This window comes from Eptesicus fuscus, chromosome 4 (assembly GCF_027574615.1).
Source record: "Eptesicus fuscus isolate TK198812 chromosome 4, DD_ASM_mEF_20220401, whole genome shotgun sequence".
NCBI classification, from domain to species: Eukaryota; Metazoa; Chordata; class Mammalia; order Chiroptera; family Vespertilionidae; genus Eptesicus; species Eptesicus fuscus.
Window position 1 is genome coordinate 35,105,456 of NC_072476.1, and position 23,264 is coordinate 35,128,719.

Below are 23,264 nucleotides of genomic sequence, written 5' to 3' on the forward strand. Positions count from 1 at the left end.
ATCATTTCACTTAAAATGAAGTTTGTCGTTGCGTCATTCTCCCTTACAAAAGAAAAAAAAATCCCTGAAATCATATTAACTTTTTTGGAAATCTAAATAAAAGCTACTCATGTGGTTTTAATAGCCACTAAGCACAAAATTTACTTAATTATTTTCCTTTACATCCCTTATGCACATTCCCTACACTATTTGCTCTCACTCAGTTTGCATTCATATTAGGGGGGTTGGGGGAAATTCATGAGCACATGGCTCATTTACGCAGTGGAATTTGATTGTTTGTGGAAGGAGAGGAAACTGGTTCCCTCAAGGCCAGTGGTGTGAGTTCCTCTCTCTCCTCCACAGATCATGATGAATGTACAACTACCAACATGTGTTTGAATGGGATGTGCATTAATGAAGATGGCAGCTTCAAGTGCATCTGCAAACCAGGATTTGTCTTGGCTCCAAATGGGCGTTACTGTACTGGTATGTGTGGCTTTGAGATAGGAAAATCACTGTGATTGAAACCATCTTTTTTCTTTGAATGAATCACGCAAGAATTACTTCAGTTTCTTCATGTGGATTTTATATTATTCACATCTCTTGCTAATTCAGTAAGGCAGGTGTCTAAAGCTTCCTAGAAAAACACATATTGTCTAGGGAACAGTAAGATTTTACAAAACTAATAATGATACAGGAAAAATTAAGAGTATGACAGATAGATTCTAGTAAGTCTGAAAGAGACAACATAGAAATAATTTGTTTCTGCCCTAAATTAAAAAGGAGAAGAAAAAATCTTGAAAGGTTTTCATTTTTGTGTGTTCTCAGAACTAGATTTTCGACTGTCGATTATTATTAGTTTTGAATTACATCTTTTCCATAAAGCTAATATACAGATCATTTATGATTATATCATTATCTAAAAATCTTACATTGATTTAGTGAAGAAATAATTTAAATATCCCTATCAGTTGTTTTTTTCATAAAGCATTGTGAAGGCCAAACTCTAGTGATAACTTAGCAAAAGATAATGCTTCTTAGAAATAAATAAGGCTATCTTATGTGTATACTCACAATTGGAATTTAGTAAGATGAAACAAATTTTGCAGTTCCTACTTAGAAACAAGCTTGTTTTCCCCCCCTTCAGCCCTCCCTCCAGCTTCCTCATTTTAGTCAAAATTAACTTTGTGGATGGTTTCTGCCTTCAATTGCACAAATTTATTTGAATACTAAATAAGACTCATAACTAATCCCTATAATTTTAATGAAATTCCAGGGACATTAGAGAGAGAAAAATCAAGACTGATTCTCATGTTTCTGAATAAAAAAAAATGCTTCTTGACTATTCAAGAAAGGGGAGTACAGGATTAAATAGAACCATTGTAGTTTTGCTGATTGAACTCATCACTAGGAAGTCATCTCAAGGTTAGCTGCCTTGGATGTAACACAGGATATGAGATTAGCATTATGTTCCATCCAGTGTGTAGCATTACATTATAGCATGTGATTTATTTCAGAATTTCTTAAGAAAATTAAATACACATAGAAAGATAACCTAGATCTCACCAATTTCTCCTTTCTTTAAATTATTTTTTAATTTTCTTATTACAAATGTTGTAGTCTGTAAGACTTGAAATGTTCATGATTTAGCAGCCCTGTGTTTTGAAGGCTGTTTCATCATTTGGAGAACCTAATTGTGAGTTACCTTTGATAATTTGAAGCAGATTGAAAATTAGAAGAGATACCCCAAACTATTTTGATATTATGAACTGATAAAGTTAATATTAAAACATCCCTCTTAGTTAGAATTGTGTGTGTGTAAATAAAAGGTGATTACAAAAGTTTACCTTACTTTTAAGAATTTGTTTCACTTAACTAATTGGGATTAAATATTATGTATATTAAACAGGGTTGCCAAATAAATAATGAAAAAATAGTAAGGCTGGTTTTTTTTTTTCAAATGGGTAAACTTTCACTTAGTCTTTCTGAAAATGTTTCAGAGTTGTATAAAGATACAAGATTTCCCTGGCAAATTTGATTTAAAAAATTATTATAACACCTGTTTTCCCACAAATTTCAAAATTAAAAACAAAAGGTTGAAAGTATAGAGCAGTGACAACAGGTAAAAAGAAAGTTAAATTTACCCAGTTATGGCCTGGCTTGTGTTCCCCTCTGGGCAGATGTTGACGAATGCCAAACCCCAGGAATCTGCATGAATGGGCATTGTATCAACAATGAAGGGTCTTTCCGCTGTGACTGTCCCCCAGGCCTGGCTGTGGGTGTGGATGGACGTGTATGTGTCGGTAAGTGAAACATTCTATAATGTCCAAATGATCTTTGAAAAGGGGGCAGAGATAGTTCCATCCAGTGGAATAATGTTTAGCCATCAAAAGGAATGAAATATTGATACATGAGAAAGCAAGGATGAGCCTTGAAAACATGCTAAGTGGAAGAAGCCAGTTACAAAGGACCACATAAGATATAATTGCTTTCATAAGAAATGTCCATAATAGACAGATCTACAGAGACAGAGCAAGTCAGTGGTTGCTTAGAAGAAAGAGGGTAGGGTGGCAGGAGAGGAGGTAATAGCTAAAAGGTATTTCTGGGGTAATGAAATGTTCTAAAATCAGCTGTAGTGATGATTGTACATATCTATTAATATGCTGAAAACTATTGAATTGTACACTTCTAAATAGATGAAATCTATGGGATATGAATCATGTATCAATAAAGCTGTTTTAAGAAATGGATAGATACCCCAGCTAGCTCCCTCAGAAGGCTCTGAGGAGAGGCCAGTCAAAAATTCTGAATCCTGGCCAGTGTGGTTCAGGGGTTGAGCGTTGACCTATGTTGAGCATTGACCTATGAACCAGGAGGTCATGGTTCAATTCCTGGTCATGGCACATGCTTGAGTTGCAGGCTAAGTCCCCAGTAGGGAGTGTGCAGGAGGCAACCTATCAATGATTCTAATCATTGATGTTTCTTATCTCTCTCTCTCCTTCTCCTTTCCTCTCTGAAATAAATAAGAAATTGTTTTTTAAATGCCAGAGAAGAAGAAAAAAAGTGTCCTTAACCCAGCATCCTTAATGATGTTAGATAACTGAGTTTCTAAATACTGTAGATTTATATTTCATAATTAATAACAAAGAAGGCAGGAAACAGGGATTATGGTTATATTTAAGTAAACTCTTGTTTTTACCCACACAAAATTAAAATATAAATAATCAGTACCCTAGCTCTTGGACTTATGTCAAAAGCTAGAAATGTTTTTATATAGTTACTAGAGGCCCGATGCACAAAATTTGTGCATGGGGGGGGGGGAGGTGTCCCTCAGCCCAGCCTGCACCCTCTCCAATCTGGGACCCCTTGAGGGATGTCCAACTGCAGTCGGACATCCCTTTCACAATCCAGGACTGCTGGCTCCCAACCACTCGCCTGCCTGCCTGCCTGATCACCCCTTAACCACTCTCCTGCCAGCCTGATTGACGCCTAACTGCTCCCCTGCCAGCCCAATTGCCCCCAACTGCCCTCCCCTGCTGGCCTGGTCACTCCTAACTGCCCTCCCTTGCCAGCCTGGTCTCCCCTAACTGCCCTCCCCTGCTGGCCTGGTCACCCCTAACTGCCCTCCCTTGCCAGCCTGGTTGCCCCTAACTTCCCTCCCCTTCCGACCCGGTCCCTCCCCTGCAGGCCTGATCCCCCCCAACATCCCTCCCCTGCTGGCCTGGTTGCCCCCAACTGCCCTCCCCTGCACGCCTGGGTCCCCCACAATTGTCCTCTACCAGCCTGGTCACCCCTAATTGCCCTCCCCTGCCAGCCTGGTCACCCCTAACTGCTCTCCCCTGCTGGCCTGGTCATCCCTAACTGCCCTCCCCTGCAGGCCTGGGTCCCCCACAACTGTCCTTTCTTGCAGGCCTGGTCCCTCCCAACTGCCCTCCCCTGTTGGTCTGATCACCCACAACTCCCCTCCCCTGCCGGCCATCTTGTGGCAGCCATCTTGTGTCCACATGGGGGCGGCCATCTTTGACCATATGGGGGCGGCCATCTTGTGTGTTGGAATGATGGTCAGTTTGCATATTACTCTTTTATTAGATAGGATTATTCATCACTGTGCAATTAACTATAGAAACAAGAGAAAAGCATGAGAAAGAATTTTATTTTAAGCCATAAGAAATTTCTTTTGGATACTTTTGTCAAAAGTGTTCCATGAAAATAAATCAATGTTACCAGTCATCAGCTTTAAAGAAACAGGAAGACAAAAATGTCATTGGCATTTCAAACCAACTGCTATGTTCTCATGATCACAGTGGCAGAGTGAGTTAGTTGTAAAAATACATTTATTGCCTTTTTTCCTCTGAAGCGCTTTCATGAGACCTCCAGGGTACATTAGCTATTTTGCACCCTCTATTTTTCAGGTTATACTCTAGACGGCAGACATACTCATTGGTTTAAAAGTAATTTTAAGAGAAATGAAATTCTTTCTTAGGTATAGTATGATAAAGCTTTACTCTTACCTGTGGGAATCAAAACATTTGGATCCCAGAGGAGCCAGAAGGGGAGGAAGATGGGAGAGGGAGAGATAAAGAAGCAACAGCAGATGGAAATAATCTGTCCATTTAAGTTCATCCACTCTGTCCCATCTAGGACTTACAAAATTTCAGCTTACAAAATTGTCAGCACTCTGTTCAGGGATATTTCAAATACAGCAACTACAAGAATGTAGCTCCTTCCTGCTTAGATAGCTCAAAGATTTTCAGTTGCTTTGATACACTTAGTTGATTTTTTTCCTTTACCTAAATGATTCTGTCAAAATCTACAATGAGTACAAAACCAGTTTTGGAAGGAGAAATTATTTTTATTTTAAGCAACCAACATATTTTGGGCAGTTGTTAGGAATTCAGTGTTCAAACACACAAAATCATTCTCTTGTTCACATACTGAAAAGGCATCAGAAACTGTTGGAAAGCCCTCTCCAGTTTTTCACGATTATGCTCACTTAAAACTTTTTAATGAAAACACCTTTGTGTGTAAAGTTATGTTACTCTTCCCATAACCTGCTAGATGTGTTTTCTTCATGTCTTCTTCCTTTTGTGATGCTTTTGAGATCCACTGATTGTTGGAGTTAGTTAAAAACAAATCACTGTGATGAATTAGTATTTGGTTTAGCATTTTAACTTTAGATTTCTTTTTTATTTGTTTTCGTTTCCCTAGATACTGAAATGTGGGTTTTTATTTTCAGAAAATTAAACTGTTTTTGTAACTAGTACATTGAAGAAGGCTGACTCACAGGCAGGTATAACCTTCATGAACAGGACATTTTTCTGACTCCACCGGGGGCAAGAGTGCATGAGGGGAGGGGAGAAGGCAGACACACTGATACTTTCCTAGGACGGCTTCAAGATTTCTGGGCTTCACTGATGTTTAAAGCCAACTTATTCCTTGTGGGTGACTTCATGGGTCCTTTGGAGGCATTCAGCTATCCTTCCTGAGATGCAGGCACTGCGTTTTTCTTCTTTGTGGCCACTCCTTGCCCCCCAACCCTGTCTTTCATCAGTCCACTTCAGACAGTCTCTGATGGCTCTCACCACCCCTCCACATGGTCATTTTAGGACCCTCTCCTTATGTAGCCTGTGTCAAATGCACAGGACATGCCCATCCTTGGCCTTGTTTCTCATGTGAATAGAGGCTGATCTCACCTCCAACCGCACCTACAAAAGGAATAGCAGCCACTCACCTTGGCCTGTTAGGTATCCTGGGCAGAGGTGGGTACAGAGCAAAGGCTTCACAGGTGAGGAGGGAAACCCTGCCAACATATAATCTAGCACTTGCTAAAAAAGAACCCCAAACAATACTTTAAAAAAAAAAACACTTCTCTTTTTATTAAAAAATTTTAATGTTGACACTATTGCAAATGTCACCTGTTTCCCTCCCATTTTGCCCACCTCCACTTACCTCTGCCTCCCCTGGCCTTCACCATACTACTGCCCGGGTCCATGCGGTATGCATATATGTTCCTAAGCTAATCCTTTCACCTTCTTATCCAATCACCCCCACCTCACTCTCCCATCGGGCACTGGCCAGTCTGTTCTAAGTATCCATGCTTCTTGTTCCATTTTGTCAGTTTATTTTGTTCATTAGATTTCATATATAAATGAGATCATATGGTACTTATCTTTCTCTGACTGGCTTGTTTCTCTTAGCATAATGTTCTCCAGGTCCATCCATGCTGTTGTAAATGATGTGAGTTCTTTCTTTTTTACAGTAGCATAGTATTCCATTGTGTAGATGTACCACAGTTTTCTAATCCACTCATCTGCTGATGGGCACTTAGGTTGTTTCCAAATCTTAGCTATTGAAAATTGTGCTGCTATGAACATAGGTGTGCATATATTCTTTCTGATTGGTGCTTCTGATTTCTTGGGATATATTCCTAGGAGTGGGATTACTAGGTCAAATGGGAGTTCCATTTTTAATTTTTTGAGGAAATACCATACTGTTTTCCACAGTGGCTGCACCAGTCTGTGTTACCATCAACAGTATATGAGGGTTCCTTTTTCTCCACATCCTCACCAGCACTTGTTGGTTGATTTGTTGATGATAGCCATTCTGACAGGTGTGAGATGGTACCTCATTGTCATTTTGATTTGCACCTCTCAGATGATTAGTGAATTTGAGCATTTTTTCATATGTCTCTTGGCCTTCTGTCTGTCCACTTTCGAAAGTGTCTATTTAGGTCCTTTGCCAATTTTTTATTGTATTATCTTCCTTTTGTTAAGTTGTATGAGTTCCCTATAAATTTTGGAGATTAAACCCTTATCTGATGTAACATTGGCAGATATGTTCTCTCATGCATTGGGCTCTCTTGTTTTGTTGATGGTTTCTTTTGCTGTGCAGAAGCTTTTTATTTTTATGTCATCCCATCTGTTTATTTTTTCCTTAATTTCCATTGTCCTAAGCGGAATGTCAATAAAGATATTGCTATGAGATACGTCTGATATTTGCTGCCTATGGATTCTTCTAAGATTTTTTTAAAATGTCTTTATTGATTAAGGTGTTACATATGTGCCCTTATTCCCCCATTTCTCCCCTATCCCCCCCGACTCATGGCCTCACCCCCTGTTATCTGTGTCCATTGGTTAGGCTTATATGCATGAATACAAGTCCTTTGGTTGATCTCTCCCCCTTACCCCCACCCTCCCCTACCTTCCCTCTGAGGTTTGATTGTCTGATCGATGTTTCTCTGTTTCTGGATCTGTTTTTGTTCATCAGTTTATGTTGTTCATTATATTCCATAAATTTTTATGGTTTCCCATCTTACGTTTAAATTCTTTATGAATTTTGAGATTATTTTTGTGTATAGTGTAAGTTGGTGGACTAGTTTCATTTTTTTTTGCATGTATCTGTCCAATTTTCCCAACATCATTTATTAAAGAAACTGTCTTGATTCCATTGTATGCTCTTGCCTCCTTTGTCAAATATTAATTGAGCATAATGGCTTGGTTCTAGTTCTGCTTTCTCTGTTCTGTTTCATTGGTCTGTGTCTCTTCTTGTGCCAGTATCAGGCAGTTTTGAGAACAGTGGCTTTGTAATATAGCTTGATGTCTGGTATTGTGATCCCTCAAATTTTGTTCTTTCTCAGGATTGCTGTGGCTATTCGGGGAATTTTTTTTATTCCAGATGAATTTTTGGAGAGTTTTTTCTAGGTCTGTGAAATATGCCGTTGGTATTTTAATGGGATTGCATTGCATCTATAGATGGCTTTGGGTAATATGGACATTTTAATGATGTTGATTCTACCAATCCATTAACACATAATATTCTTCCACTTGTTTATATCTTCCTTGTTTCTATCTCTTTTTTCAATGTCCTATAGTTTTCCAAGTATAGGTCTTTTACCTCCTTAGTTAAGTTTATTCCTAAGTATCTTTATTTTTTTGTTGTTGTTGCAATGGTAAATGGGATTTTTTTTTAAAAAATTTTTTTAGTTTCTCTTTCTGTGAGTTCATTATTGGTGTATAAAAATGCCATTGAGCCACGCGCCCCTGGGTCCGGGTGAGGCCACGCGTCCCTGGATCCGGGTGAGGCCACGCGCCCCTGGGTCTGGGAGAGGCCACGCGCCCCTGGACCCGGGTGTGGCTGGGTCCCTGGGCCCGGGTGAGGCCACGCGCCCCCGGGTCCGGGTGAGGCCTTGCGCCCCTGGGTACGGGTGAAGCTGGATCCTGGGTCCGGGTGAGGCCATGTGCCCCTGGATCCATCCGGGTGAGGCTGGGTCCCGGGCCCGGGTGAGGCCACGTGCCCCTTGGGTCTGGGTGAGGCCACGTGCCCCTTAGTCCGGGTGAAGCCGTGCCCCTGGACCCGGCCGAGACCAAACCAGAGGGAGTCGGACCTCCGTTACCACCATTTGTCCACCATCCAGAGCTGAGGGGTCAGTGCTGACATGTACACATAAGGAACTGGTGGACATTGAAATTGGGTCTCAAAAGAACTGTTGGTCCAGAAAGAAACTCACTACAGACTGATTCATTTGCCTGTCAGCATAACTATTATTGCTCGTCTCACATTCAGTTCTTATAAGTATATATCTAGTGACATATGATCTCGCTCATCTAGGGGAAATGATGAACAACATAGACTGAGGAACAAGAACAGAACCAGAAACAAGGAGGCATCGATCGGACTATCGGGCCTCAGAGGGAGGATAGGGGAGGGTGGGGGGAGGGGGAGAGTTCAACCAAAGGACTTGTGTGCATGCATATGAGCCTATCCAACGGTTAAGTTCAACAGGGGGTTGGGGCATGCGTGGGGAGGCGGGGTGGGATGGGAATGGGGGGATGAGGACAAATATGTGACACCTTAATCAATAAAGAAATTAAAAAAAATAAATAAAAAATAAAAATAAAATAAAAAATAAAGTAACCTACAAAAAAAAAATGCCATTGATTTCTGGGTGTTATGACAGTTTTACTTCTTTTCCAGTTTGGATGCCTTTTATTTTTTCTTGTCTGATAACTATGGCTAGCACTTCCAGTTCTATATCGAACAGGAGTGGTGAAAGTGGGCATCCCTGTGTTGTTCCTGTTCTTTGGGGAAATGGTTTTAGTATTTGCCCATTGAGTATGATGTTGGCTATAGGTTTGTCATATAAGGCTTTTATTATGTTGAGGTATGATCCCTTTATTCCCACATTGCTGAGAGTTTTTTGTTTGTTTTTCTTCTTCTTTTTAAAAATCTTTATTGTTGAGACTATTACAGATGTTTCTCTTTTGCCCCCTATTGCCCCACTCCACCCAGTTTCCACCCTGCGCCAGGCTTTCACCACCCTATTGTCTGTGTCCATAGGTAATGCATACATGCATATAAGATCTTTGTTTAATCTCTTCCTGCCCCCTCTTCCCTCTGAGAATCAAGTCATTTCCATGCCTCTGATTCTAATTTATTCACCAGTTTATTCTGTTCATTAGACTTCTTATTCATTTATTTTGATTTTTAGGTTCAATTGTTTATAGATATGTATTTGTTGCCATTTTGTTCAATTTTTTTTTCTTTTTCTTCTTCTTCTTCTTCTTCTTCTTAAAGAATAACCTTCAACATTTCATATAATACTGGTTTGGTGGTGATGAGCTCCTTTAGCTTTATCTTGTCTGTGAAGCTCTTTATCTGACCTTTAATTCTAAATGATAGCTTTGCTGGGTAAAGTAATCTTGATTGTAGGTCCTTGCTGTTCATCACTTTGAATATTTCTTACCACACCCTTCTGACCTGCATAGTTTCTATTGAGAAATCAGCTGACAGTCCTATGAGCATTCCCTTGTAGGTAACTAACTTCTTTTCTCTTGCTGCTTTTAAGATTCTCTCTTTGTCTTTTGCCCTTGCCATTTTAATAATGATGTGTCTTGGTGTGATCCTCTATGGGTTCCTCTTGTTTGGGGCTCTCTGTCCTTCCTGGACTTGTAAGCCTATTTCTTTCACCAGGTAGGGGAAGTTTTCTATCATTATTTCTTCAAATAGGTTTTCAATATCTTTCTCTCTTTCTTCTTCTGGCATCCTCATATTGCAAATGTTGGTATGCTTGAAGTTGTCCCAGAGGCTCCTTACACTATCTTCATATTTTTGGATTCTTTTTTTTCTTTTTGCTCTTCTGGTTGGGTATTTTTTGCTTCCTCGTATTTCAAACAGTTGATTTGATTCTCAGAATCCTCAACTCTACTGTTGCATTCCTGTATATTATTCTTTATTTCAGTCATTGTATGCTTAATTTCTGACTGCTCCTTTTTCGTTTTTTGGCAGTTTCTAGAAGATTCATGAGTAATCTTATAACCATGGTTTTGAACTCTATATCCAGTAGTTTGCTTTCTTCCATTTCTTTCATTTGTGACTTGTTTCTTTGTCTCCGCATTTTGGCTGCTTCCCTGTGTTTGTTTCTATGTATTGGGTAGAGCTGCTATGTCTCCTTGAGTTGATAGAGTGGCCTTGTGTAGTAGTTGTCCTATAGGGCCCAGTGGCTCAGCCTCCCCAGTCACCTGAGCTGGGAGCTCTAGGTGCACTCCTTTGTGGGCAGTGAGCACAATCTTGTTGTAGTTGAGCCTTGATTGCTATTGGTGTCACTGGGAGGAATTGACCTCCAGGCCAATTGGCTATGAGGACCAACTGCAACTACAGTTGGAGAACTGCTGTGCACGAGTCACCCTTATGGAGCAGGACTTGCTTCAGTGGAGCTTTGGTGCTCACTGAGTCTGCCCCTTGAGTGTGTGGCTTATGGATGTGTAGAGTTGTAATCTGATATGTTCTCACACTTACCACTAGATACACTGGCTCTTGGATCTCCAGGGAGGTGCAGAGTCAGCCACTGCCTGGGGCCACCCAGCAGGAGCTACAGAGAGATCTGCAGATTCCTCCTCTTTATATCAGGTTTGGAAGTGCCCAGATGAGGCCAGCTATGAAGCTCAGCAGGCTGCTGCTGGTGCCGGGTCTTGGGCCTTTTATTGATAGGTTTGGAGCTCCCTGACCTAGATGCAACTTGTTTGAGAGCTTTTAGCCTGAGCAAGGACAGGCCATTCATAATGCAAAAGCCACTGCACACAGCTTGGGTGGGATTGTAAATTGGGTAGGGTGGGGTCTCAGTGGATCACCAGGTCAAACAAACAGAAATGGCTGCCAGTCAGTCCTGATACCAAGAAGGTCCCAGCATAGGAACAATGATCCCTGCGAGCACCTCCATCTGGGAGTTTTCCACCCACGAGTTCTTGCCCCAATGCCAGACAATCCAGTTCCTCCTGTTATGTATCTGTGTCCCCTAGAGCCTGGCCCTGGTGTTGGAGCTCAGAAGAGGCAGGAACTTGTAAGTTCAGTTCCTGGTGCTTGCCTTTTTAGAGGAACAGATGGGTCTCCAGCAGCCTCTGCGTCACTAAGCCCAAATCTGTACTGGTTTTTACAACCCATAGTTCTTACTGCACATAGAGAATTCTTTTTCCAGTTCTGGGATCCTGGGCAGGGGTCTGGTGGGGGGCTAGGACCCCTTGTTCCTCCGGGTGGCCTCTGCAGAGGCGATCTCCCTCCCAATTAAAAAGTGGCACAAGTGGGTGCCAGATCAGCCCTTTCCACACCTCTGTACCTCCTACTAGTCTCAGTGTGCTTTCTTCTTTACTTCTCTAGATGTAGGACTTCCATTCAGCTAGCTTTCCAGTGGTTCTGGATGATTGTTGTTCTGTATTTTAGTTGTAATTTTTATTGCTTAGCATTTAGGCCCATCCCCTGCCAAAGCATTCCTGTGAGCACGTTCTGAGTGTGCCACTGACATCTTACCCTGTCCACCTGTAAGCAGTGGCTGAGTTACATTTGTAGAGTGTAATATGAACTAGGAAAAGGCCAACTGTCCTCATTAAAGAAAGAAGAAAGAAATGGTTGCCAAAATTTTTGAGTATTTCCTGTGTGTCCTAGGCTTTGTGCTTAATGTTTAACAAACACATTCTCATACATAATAAAAATTCCATCCTTATTTAAGGGATGATTAAATGTTAATTAATTTAAGTAAGGTGATCCCACAGTGATCAGACATATTCATGTCCCTAAAACACTCACATAAGTTACACTACTTTCTCTTTTCATGAACCTTCTGGTGTTGGTGTTGTTAACCTGTAACCAAAACCAGTATGTAACCTGTCTCATTCTTCAGCTGAGTACCATAGGCTTTTTATCAGTTTACTTCTAAAAGTTGTGTGGCTTATGTTCTTCACATGAAAACAGAAATAACTTTGACCATTCTAATGAGGCCTTCTGACATAATTGGTAAAATTCAAAGAATGCACAAAAATCATATTGGGAATCATGAACTATGTAGTGTTTGTGCAAATTTGTCTTTGCATTGAGTCCTACACTTGTGTATAATTCAGAGCAAACTGTCAGACTCGGCCACAGCCAAAGCAACAGATGCTCTCCACAGGGTTGGCATGGTAAATCTCATGGCCCGCTTCCATTTGAGCATACAGTATACACAGCACATTGTTTTAGTGCAGCCATCAATCTCATTGTTTTAATGAGAAACACTACCAGATCATAAGAAATCACTGGGTGACTCACTTTGCATAACAAGCATATAAAATAATTTCTAACAACTTGCGAATAATTATAAATATTTATAATAAGGGTTGTCTCTTTGGTGGAATTAACATGTCAATCTACACTACTTAAAAGCTGGCCTCTTCTGGGCTTTATGGTGATCTGAGTTTTTTATAGTTCATCAGATACTGTCTCATAAAATTGTAGCATATTTTATGAGAATTTGGAGTGAGAAAACTAAGCAGGATATTCTTCTTTGAGACGTTGCATGAATCAGTACAAAGAGGAAGGACTTTGAAGGTCACACAGTGTGAGCCTACTAGTAAATCCCAGTTCAGGCAGTGGATTGCCTGGGATTGGGAGCTACTTATGTAATCCCTCTGAACCTCACCTTCCTCATCAGTGATGTGTGGGTAATGATCACTATTCTAGGGAGTTGTTGACATGAATGTTCAATTAGTGCAATGCCAAGGACACATCATGGTTGTTATTATTTTTAAAAACTGGATTTATTGAGGTCAAAACATAGTCAAAAGGGGGTTGAAAAGGAAGTAAAAAACTTCATGGTCAAGCAGTGTCATCTCAAGGTAGTTTAACTTCACTGCACTTCGTTGTTCATGAGAACTTCTAAATAGAAATAATATTGTGTCATTTTGAGTAGAAGATAGCCAGTGATTAGAGCTTGGAGTCTCATTTATAACTGTGGGAATAAACCTGATTCAACAAAAGGCCTGTGAGTATAAGTGGGATAATGGCTGCTTGTGCAGCACATAAAACTGGAGAAAATGAGTTGTTGATGTGGACTCATTCTTTTCCTCACTCAACAAACATTTGTTGATTTCCTATTAGATGCTAAAGATACAAAGAAAAAGAAGTGGAAGATGCCTTCTAGAAGTTTCCAGTCTTAGGCTAAAAGAAGCCTTCAGTTTTGAACTCTCTTTTTCTTTGTCACTACCTCAAATCGTTGTTCCTCTGTGTCCTTCAGATACTCACATGCGCAGTACATGCTATGGTGGAATCAAGAAGGGAGTGTGTGTCCGTCCCTTCCCGGGTGCGGTGACCAAGTCCGAGTGCTGCTGTGCCAATCCAGACTATGGTTTTGGAGAGCCCTGCCAGCCATGCCCTGCTAAAAACTCAGGTAGTCCCATTGGCTGGTTTCACACCTGATAAAGAATCTGGAAATGTAATATTAGATATTTGGCCAAGGAGTACTTCAAGTCTGACGTGTTTTGTCATTATTTTTAATTGAAGAAAAGAAGTCCAAACCTGTGTTGGTATGAGAGACAATTAATGAGATTTGGCTTGTATTTATCTAAAATCTCTAGACAAAGAGAACACATGGTGAATAGATAAATGTATTTGTTGATCCAATTATGATTGCTAAAGTAGATTTTTTTTACATGGATATATTAGTCTCAATGTCTTTGATCTAAGACAAATAGCACAAAGTTTACTTATTGCTTTCAAGATTGTAATAACTTTACCAGAACCTGATTTTATTTATTTATTTTCATCTTAACACAAAATGGTCTTAGATCACAGTCTATTAGTAATTGCAGGCTCTTAGGTTGATAAGGTTGATGATCCTGTTTATTCATACTAAACCTGTATTGAATATATAAGCCTGTGTTGAGTATATGTAAGCAAAATATGGATTAAAAGATATACACAATCTTTTTTTCTTTAAAGTTGGAGATAGTAGAAAATATAGTGTAGTAAGATTAACCTTTTTAAAGGGACATAAAGAACTGGGAGAGCATAAAGGAAGAAATAGTTGCCCGGGGAAGCTGGGAAAGAGAGGGGTATAATGTGAAGTTTGGTCTTGAAAAAAATAAGAACTTCCCACGAGGAAGATGGAAAAGAAGCACTCCAGCAAAGGATATGGCTTGTCATTCCATTAAAAATTCTAAATGGATTGTTCACACCTTAGCAAAACAATGGGAGTTCATCTAGAAATAAATGGGAATATTAGATATGATAAACCAGAGCATTTACATCAATGAGGACCCTACCCGCGCACAAATTTTGTGCACCAGACCACTAGTTGTTGATAAATGTCAGAAAAAAATATGAAGTTAGTTCCCAACATTAAACTTTATAAGAATCATTTTTTTATAGAATATATAAACTTTTGTTTATTTTGTAATGATAAAGGGTTTTCAAAGAAGACATTAAAGACTAAAACACATAAATTGGAAAATATTTTTCTTAATGTATAAGGAATTTACATTAATTAATAAAGAAAGTTGAAATGCTCATAGAAGAAGTGGCAATGTGCACAAATAAGACTTTACAAAGTAGAAATATATACAGTATATTACCAGATTTAAAAAATGCCCAATCTTTCTAAAATTAAAATAAGATGTCCTTTTTGTTTATTAGATTATTAATTGATTTTTCCCAGTGTTCAAGAGGGTGTACAAAATGATAGAAGGGTAACTTGGCATATTTAGGGAAAGAAGGACTATTATTGGAATTCTTGTAATAATTATGTGCTAAAAAATAGTTCTTTTTCATTTTAAAAACTAATGCATGTAATTCTTTCAAATGATATTTTTGGAATTTTGTAACTAACTTGTATAAAACAGATATAGTTTAGAGTATTTAATTTCTCTATTTGTTTTTATCATATAGCTGAATTCCATGGTCTATGTAGTAGTGGAGTAGGTATCACAGTGGATGGAAGAGGTAACTCTATTCTATTCTCCATGTTATAATAATTATATAATTGTATAGCTTTATGATTTTGTTATAACATTATGAGTATTATTATATTTAATATTACAAAAATATATTCGTGTAAAATGATAAGATAAATTATCTCTTAGAACAGTGGTTATAAGCTAGATTATGAAGTGGCAAGCAGATGCACCTTTTTCATTGTGGACATATCTGTTAAATCTGCATTTTTAAAAATGTCAGGAACAACTACTCGCATGATTTTATGGAGACCATTGTTTATGAAGAGGCTACAGTTAGTTTTTAGGTTAAAAAATAAATAGCATGTTAATTTTTATTTAAAAATTAAATAATGGTACTGACATGGTTTAAAAAAATGTTTAAGAAATATTTGATATGGATCAAGTTTGCAATATACTACCCTAAAAATAAATTGTTAGGACTATTTATACCTAAGAATACTAAAATGTTTTTATACAACTGAAGAAATGAAATTTATTAAAGTTTTCTTATTTTAAATTTAACAATATGTTTAACAGAATTCCAAAATAGAGATTTAAGTGTTAAATACATATGTATTTATTTTAAGTTTATTTTATATCTTAATATACATATAGTTTCATTTGTTTTTTAAATAAAACTGTAGGGTGCTGTTAATCTTCATTTTATTCTTCATATATATTCTTCTACTTTCATGTCTGAGAAGACTTTGGACAAATTTAGATTAGTTGACAATATAATCTATTGCAATGAATATCATAAACCAGAGTAAAGAAGAAAACTTTTACAACATGTTTCTTCTAAAAATAAAATGTAAAGGCTGACATTTCTGGAGTGTTTATGGTCTTCCAAATTCTAGAAAACAATAGCTAGCACCAGAATTTGAGCATAGTGACCAAAAATTAATTTTATGCCTATTCTATATTTTATTCCGCCTCAACATGGCCTCCCCATCAGAGCCAACCACCTGTTAAAACGGCTTGGTTGCTCATACAAGCTCATCCTTCCTCAAAGTTCCAGTGCACATGGGTGACAGAAAGTAGACATGTTCATGGCTTATTATAAAACATCGTGTTCTCAAGCATCCATGTTTTAGCTGTCCTCTCCATTAATTTCAACATCAACTGAAAAACGTTTATTAAGTATCATATTACTTAGTTGACTATAGAAATATGATAATGAAATACAAGTATTCCATGCCTTTGGGGACCATGAAATTACATAGGCCACCCTAGTAAATCTTTGTCTTTTGCTTCGATGGTTATAATACCTGTCAAGATGAGTTTTTCTTTGGATTTTGAGCCAACCGCCTATACATTTCTTCATTAATTTTATCATAAATACAGGCACATCACATGGTTTAATTCTTTGAATTTCTGCCAGTTCCCTTCATTTTCCTTATGACTTACCAGGAAAGTGTCCTGTATCTCTCAGATTTATTCTTACTCCTTATTTTCATTTCCTTTCCCTTCCTGAAAGGTAGGCAAATTGTGGGTTTGCCGAGTTAACACTTCATATGTTGAGTGATCTTTATTAGACCTGAATGTATCAACAAACGATAAAATGTCTATGAGCATTAAACTTTCAACATTTGATGCAGATATCAATGAGTGTGCTTTGGATCCCGATATATGTGCCAATGGAATTTGTGAAAACTTACGTGGTAGTTACCGTTGTAATTGCAACAGTGGCTATGAACCAGATGCGTCTGGGAGAAACTGTATTGGTAAGTTATTTGTTGTATTTATATAGGAGCCTTTCACATAGTTTTAATCCCATGGATTGTAGGACAAATCAAAATACAAATAAATTTCTAAAACTATAAATCTTACAGTTTCCCTTGTTTCCTTCTTAGTACACACATATAAAAATTTTGGGATCAGACAAATTCTGTTACACACTAACAAACTTCTTAGTGGCACAGCTTAGTATTTAAATTTGTCTTTTCTCAAATGAATGGGTACATACTAAATGAATAGGGCAGTATGGATAATTGTAAGTTAAGAAAATAAAGTCTTACAGGTTGACAGACTTTAATTTATATGCTACAACATATCTAAATATGCTCACTGAGATGGTGTTTCTTTTTGTAATTTATAAGAGAACTAGAGGCCCAATGCACAAAATTCATTCAAGAGTAGGCCTTCCTTCCCCTGGCTGACAGCACCAGCTTTGCTCTGGCTGCCAGCAGGCACCCAGGACCCGGGCTTCCCTTGAGGCCCCGCTTCGTCCAGAAGAACGTCTGGAAGGATGTCCGGTCTAATTAGCATATTATGCTTTTATTATTATAGATGTTTGAAAACACTCAAGTATGTAGTTCATATATTCAAAAATTGGTAAAGAATCTAGATTTTTCTGAAGATAACTTGAGTTCACTTTCTAAAATGAATGTTATTCGATCCATCATTGTACAGAATAATTTTTATATCTAATTACTGATGAATCTTCCATTCAAGTCTTGATTATTATGATTAGAAAGAAATACATTTTTCACCCTGGCTGGTGTGGCGCAGTTGGTTGGAGCATCATCCCATGCACTGAAAGGTGGTGGGTTCAAGTCCCAGTCAGGGCACATGCCCAGGTTGTAGGTTTGATCCCCAAATGGCATACATGTGGGAGGCAACCAATCGATGTTCTCTCTCTCTCTCTCTCTTCTCTCTCTCTCTCTCTCTCTCTCTCTCTCTCTTCTTTCTCTCTCTCCCCCTTTTCCTCTCTCTCTCTATTTTTTTAATTTTAATACATTTTTCCGCATTCATAGTACTGGCTCTTATTATTGAATATGTCCATTTGATCTTAAGTTGAAGAAATACATACAGATGGCTATATAAAACTATATTAAATATCAAGTACTTATAATAGATTTTGACACCTACAAAGAAAGGCACTAGCCAAAGATTATTGAACATCTTCAAAATATGCAAACCAGCTAGCTTTTTTGTTCACCAAAAGCCAAGTTGCTTCCAGCATACCTTCCAAGTACAGTTGGGCACATAGGCATCTACTGAAAACAGATCAGTGAGCATTCCACACCGAACACCATTCATGGCACTGCTTAACTCTTTAAATTAGGTGTATGCATAATTTTGATTAAAATTATAACTAGATTAATAAAAATGAAGCCAAATTCCAGCTTTTATTTGTTAGGGCTGCTATAACAAAATACCAAAATCTGGATTGCTTAAAATAACAAATTTATAGTTTATAAATTTGTCTTATAGTTTTGGAAGTCCAAAGTCAAGGTGTCCACAGAGCCATGCTCCCTCTAATGGCACCAGGGGAGAATCCTCCCTTTCCTCCTGTAGCTTCTGGTGTTTGCCAAAAAATCCTTGGCATTTCTTGACTTGCAAGATGTGTCACTCTAGTCAGATGTTCTGCCTTTCCCTCTATGTCTTCACATCATCTTCCCTCTATGTATGTCTGTCTCTTTCCCCTTTTTATCTGGGCACCTTTCAGTCATGTTGGATTACGACCTACACTAATGACCTCATTTTAACTGGATCACCTCTATAACAGTCCTATTTCCAAATAAGGTCACATTCTGTGGTATTATGGGTTAGGACTTCAACATAGCTTTTTTTGAGGGACACAATTCAACCCATACCATGGAGGAATGGATAACTAAACTGTGATACAGGCATTTGATAAAACAAACATAGGGGGAAATTATGGTAAAGCTTAAAATATAATGCTGATTTTTAAAAATAAAAATTCAGAATGGAACAAAAACATAATATCCAAAGAAAAAAGATCAAATAAAAAAACAAAAAGTTAATATTAGTAGTAGTGATAGAATTTTGGGAAATGTTTTTTCAATCTCTGGTTTCCAAATTTTTACAATGTCAGTATATGGTTTGGTCAGGAACAATTGTTATTTGCAAGGCTAAAAATGTAACTTTCAGTGAAAGGAACTCTTCATCCCAAATTGAAATTTTACTAATTATACTTGCAAAAAATAAAATTCAATATCAAATTTGAGCTTTAAATATCTTCTAGGTTATTCTAGTCTATTAAAGGAATATATAAATACATCATTAATTTCCATTAGTAGTTAATTATTTCTGAGGTAAAAACGTAATGGGAAAGGCTTAGTAAATACCTTTTGTTTAACTGCCACTTACTGCATTTTTTATTACAATTTTAAATTGTTATTTTTATTACACATAGGCATATATAGGCAAATGAGTTTCATCTTTTAATCAATTTCATCAGTACTTAAAATATATATAATATATAATATAATACCACTACAGGACAGTAAGCAAATGAAGAACAAACCAGTAATGTGTCTTTTCCAAACTACAACATACCCCCCAGGGACTTCAAAACATCTTAAAAGTGGCCACCAGCATAAGAATTTGCCATTTGAATAAAACTGAATATATTTTGTTTGGGATCAAAGAATGTGCTGTGACTACAAAGAGACTATGTCAAGGAGAGGGGTGAGAAAAAAGAAAAAGAAAACATTGCTAGTCACTGGGCTGTATGTTTCAACATGTGTATCTCCTGTCTTCTGATGGTTGCTTCCAGACATTGACGAGTGCTTGGTAAACAGACTGCTCTGTGACAATGGCCTGTGCCGGAACACACCTGGAAGTTACAGCTGCACATGCCCACCTGGGTATGTGTTCAGGACTGAAACGGAGACGTGTGAAGGTAAGAGCTGTCTTCCTTGCCTTAGATGTGAGTAAGTAAGCACCTAGCTAGGCAAACTGTCAAGTATATTGACAAAGTAATATAGTAAAAAGTATTGTTTGAATATTTTTTATGAATTTATAGTGTCATTCAGCTAATCTTCCAGTTTTAGAAATAGTGTGCACCTAACACAGTTTATGAATACTATCAGTTTTGTTCCATTTAGATAAAAGAACAACAAACATGTGGAACATTTTGAAGTCTAAAAACAAAAGTGAAGAAAAAGTGAAAGGAGCCAGTTTGTTTTACTTGCTGAAATAAAATGTCAGATATTTGTTTGTTTACTTTGTTTTCCCTTTTTAAAAACTACTTTGAAGTTAAACAATAAAATGAAAAGAGAATGTTAACATCTTTTTGCATAATATTAGACACTGCAGTGATGGCGAACCTATGACACGCGTGTCAGCACTGACACGCGTAGCCATTTCTGATGACACGCGGCCGCTGAGGCGGCCACATGCCGAGGATGAAACATTTGCTGCTCCTGAGGATGAAACATTTGCGAAATAATGTTTTTTCCTCAAAGTGACACACTACCCGAGTGATGCTCAGTTTTTTGGCGAAGTTTGACACACCAAGCTCCAAAGGTTGCCCATCACGGGACTAGGGGAACCTGAATTGTAATGGCGTATTCAGCTCTGAAGCATTTTACTTATGGAATGATTGCTATACCTCAGAGGTTGGCCCAGAAAATATGGGACCTGAGTAAAAATGGTCACCTTAATTAAATTTATAGTCTAAAAAAAAATTGTCCTTTTCATTTGATCATTTAAAAGTTATTGCTTGGACTTGTAGATCATAAACCAGTGTTTAAAAGCTTATTTTCTTTTAACCACATTTTTCTGCAGTGTAAGTTACATGAATGAATTAAATGCTTAGGGAAGGCCTTGTTTTTAGTGAGATACCAGCTAAGTAATGAGTGCATTCAATTATGTTTTTGTTTCCTGATCAAAGTACTGTGTATTTCAGAATAATCTGTTGTATGACTACTAGCCATTGTTCCTTTTAAGTCTCATTATATGAGCTTACAGAAGTGTCCCATGACACTATCAAATGCAATAGCTACTTCTGAATAGTAATTTTTTAAAAAGAGATTTCATCTTTAATTATTTTGAGTAGCCCTTTCCTTATCTGTTAAAGTATTGGTTTCTTAGGACTCCAAATCCAAGAAAACTGCAATGGTAATATTATGCAAAAAGATGTTAACATTCTCTCTTCATCTTATTGTTTAACTTCAAAGCATTCTTGTGAACAGAAACAAGTTAGGACTGGAATAAGATGCCAGAACACAAATGATTCAGCTGAAGTCGATGAAATGCAGTTACCAAGTGCAATCCTAAATTTGAGTTGAATCGAAGAGACCACTGAAAAACAGTAATTAGCCTGAAGAAAGAAAGAAAACAGTGTAAAATACAGTTTTTGTAATCTTAGTTCTGATAACTCTTTCTCCTCCTGCCCACCCCATTTTGCAGACCTTTCTCCTCCTGCCCACCCCATTTTGCCCACCTCCTTAAAAAAAAAGCGCTCATTCCATTCCCAGTTAAAGTACCTGAAGGTTCATCTTCTCCTCCGTAGATGACCAGGGGCACATTTGAGAGTTTCGAATATCTTTCTGTAAGATATGAAATATCTCACTTTAAACTAGCTCAGGCTTCTAAATATATTCAACCAGGTGCTTTATTTTCTAGCACCCACTCCCACCCACCCCCAATCTATTATTCTTCAAAATTGCTCTGAGAAACATACTCGGTAAAAAAAATCTATTCTAGCTGTATTTCCTCCATGAGTAGGAATTTGGTGGGTGGGAGAAGGGATTTCAAGAGTTTATTAATCATTTCTTTCTTTATTCCCACTTGCTTCCCACTGTCTTTTATCCTTTTATCTAGTGTCTGTTGGAGGATAAGCTTCTGTTAAATGTTAAGAACCTCTGGAAGCAAGACCAGGTTAGGATAGCTTCTTGATGCAACTGGGAAGCTGATGATTGCTGGGACCGCAGCAGCAGTACCCTTCAGGGCTGTTGTGAGAGATACACTTAACAGAGAACTAAATAGATAGTGCTTTTGATTCAGTTTGGTCGAAGTTTGGTTTGTATACTGAATTGTCAATGATATTTATAGCATATTCCCTCCATTTTACCAAGTAAGATAGAGTTGAAGGATACAAAGAGCCAACATACAAAAAATTGGGGAAAAGGCAGGACTCTGGTACTTACACGAACAAGTGAAGAATAGGAGCAAATGATGTTTAATAGTATAACACTGAATGATTCCATAAACATTACAGCACATTAATGCAAAAATCAGACAATGTTGAGGGTTAGGAGCAGTTCTCTTTACTTATTTTGTCCAAAGGGTAATTGTTCCTGGTAAATATGAGCCTTTTCTTTAATATGAAATATATTTTATATCTGTCATCCATGAGGCAGAAGTTCATGTTATGTAAATAAAAAAGAAATGATAGAGAAATACTTTGGCTGTAACCTATGACATTGGTGGAAATATAAATGATTTATTCTGAGAAACCTAACCAAATAACTTTTTATTTCCTTTCCACTGTTATTTGCATTTTATTAAATGTTTTGCCAAAAAAGTAGACCTGAAGGCCACAAATCTCTTTTTCCCTTGGGTCTCTTTTTTATTTCCACCATTGAATTCCCACAGTAAATTTGTCTGCCTGAAGCAGTTCTCTTCATTCTATTCTTCCTAAACTAATTTCCAAAGACGAGACAGGGAATTAGTAGCAGATTTAATATAGACTCTAACTTTCTCTGTGTATATTTGCTGTATTCACTAATTGTACTTGTCATTCACGTTTTCAGTAGGCTATTTTAAATATATAATAGCAGTAATAATAAAGTTCCTCTGATATTTCAGACTGAAGTTACAAAAAATTTATTTTGCTTTTTTGTTTGAGCTCTGAGAGCCTGTGAAAGTTAAAATTTTTACGGCAAGCACTGTGGTTTAGATTGTGTTTCCAGTGACATAACTAGTTAAATGTAAACCAGATGTGCTTTGAAGTTTATTTCCAGGAATGTACAGCGAACTGTTTCAATTCCTGGTTCCATGACATTTATAACATTAAAACATTGTATTTAAGGAAAAATTAAACAGTTGATATCTGTAGCTGTCATTGCATGTGTTTATAGTTTTGGAGTTCATAATTGCTTAATTTAAAATAGGGATTTTGAAAATATATGATATTGATTTTTCTGTTTGGGGAGCTTCTTACAAATGAAATGAATAGGTGAGCTCTATATAGACTGTCTTCAGATTAGTTATTTGCTTCCTGACCATCTGATTCCTTTTTACACTGTGTTTTTACTGAAAGAATTTCAGTACTCTGGAATGGATTTTTTTCATTCC

General features: G+C 37.7%; 1 protein-coding gene across 1 annotated transcript in view; it reads left to right on the forward strand.

Moving 5' to 3' along the window:
* FBN2 (fibrillin 2) overlaps positions 1–23,264 on the forward strand; it is a 265,672-nt gene that overhangs the window by 154,486 nt on the left and 87,922 nt on the right. The window contains exons 14-19 of the mRNA XM_008141368.3: positions 343–465; positions 2,160–2,282; positions 13,517–13,669; positions 15,166–15,219; positions 16,811–16,936; positions 19,738–19,863. Of these exons, the coding sequence (XP_008139590.1) occupies positions 343–465; positions 2,160–2,282; positions 13,517–13,669; positions 15,166–15,219; positions 16,811–16,936; positions 19,738–19,863 (705 nt within the window). The remainder of the gene's footprint in view (positions 1–342; positions 466–2,159; positions 2,283–13,516; positions 13,670–15,165; positions 15,220–16,810; positions 16,937–19,737; positions 19,864–23,264) is intronic.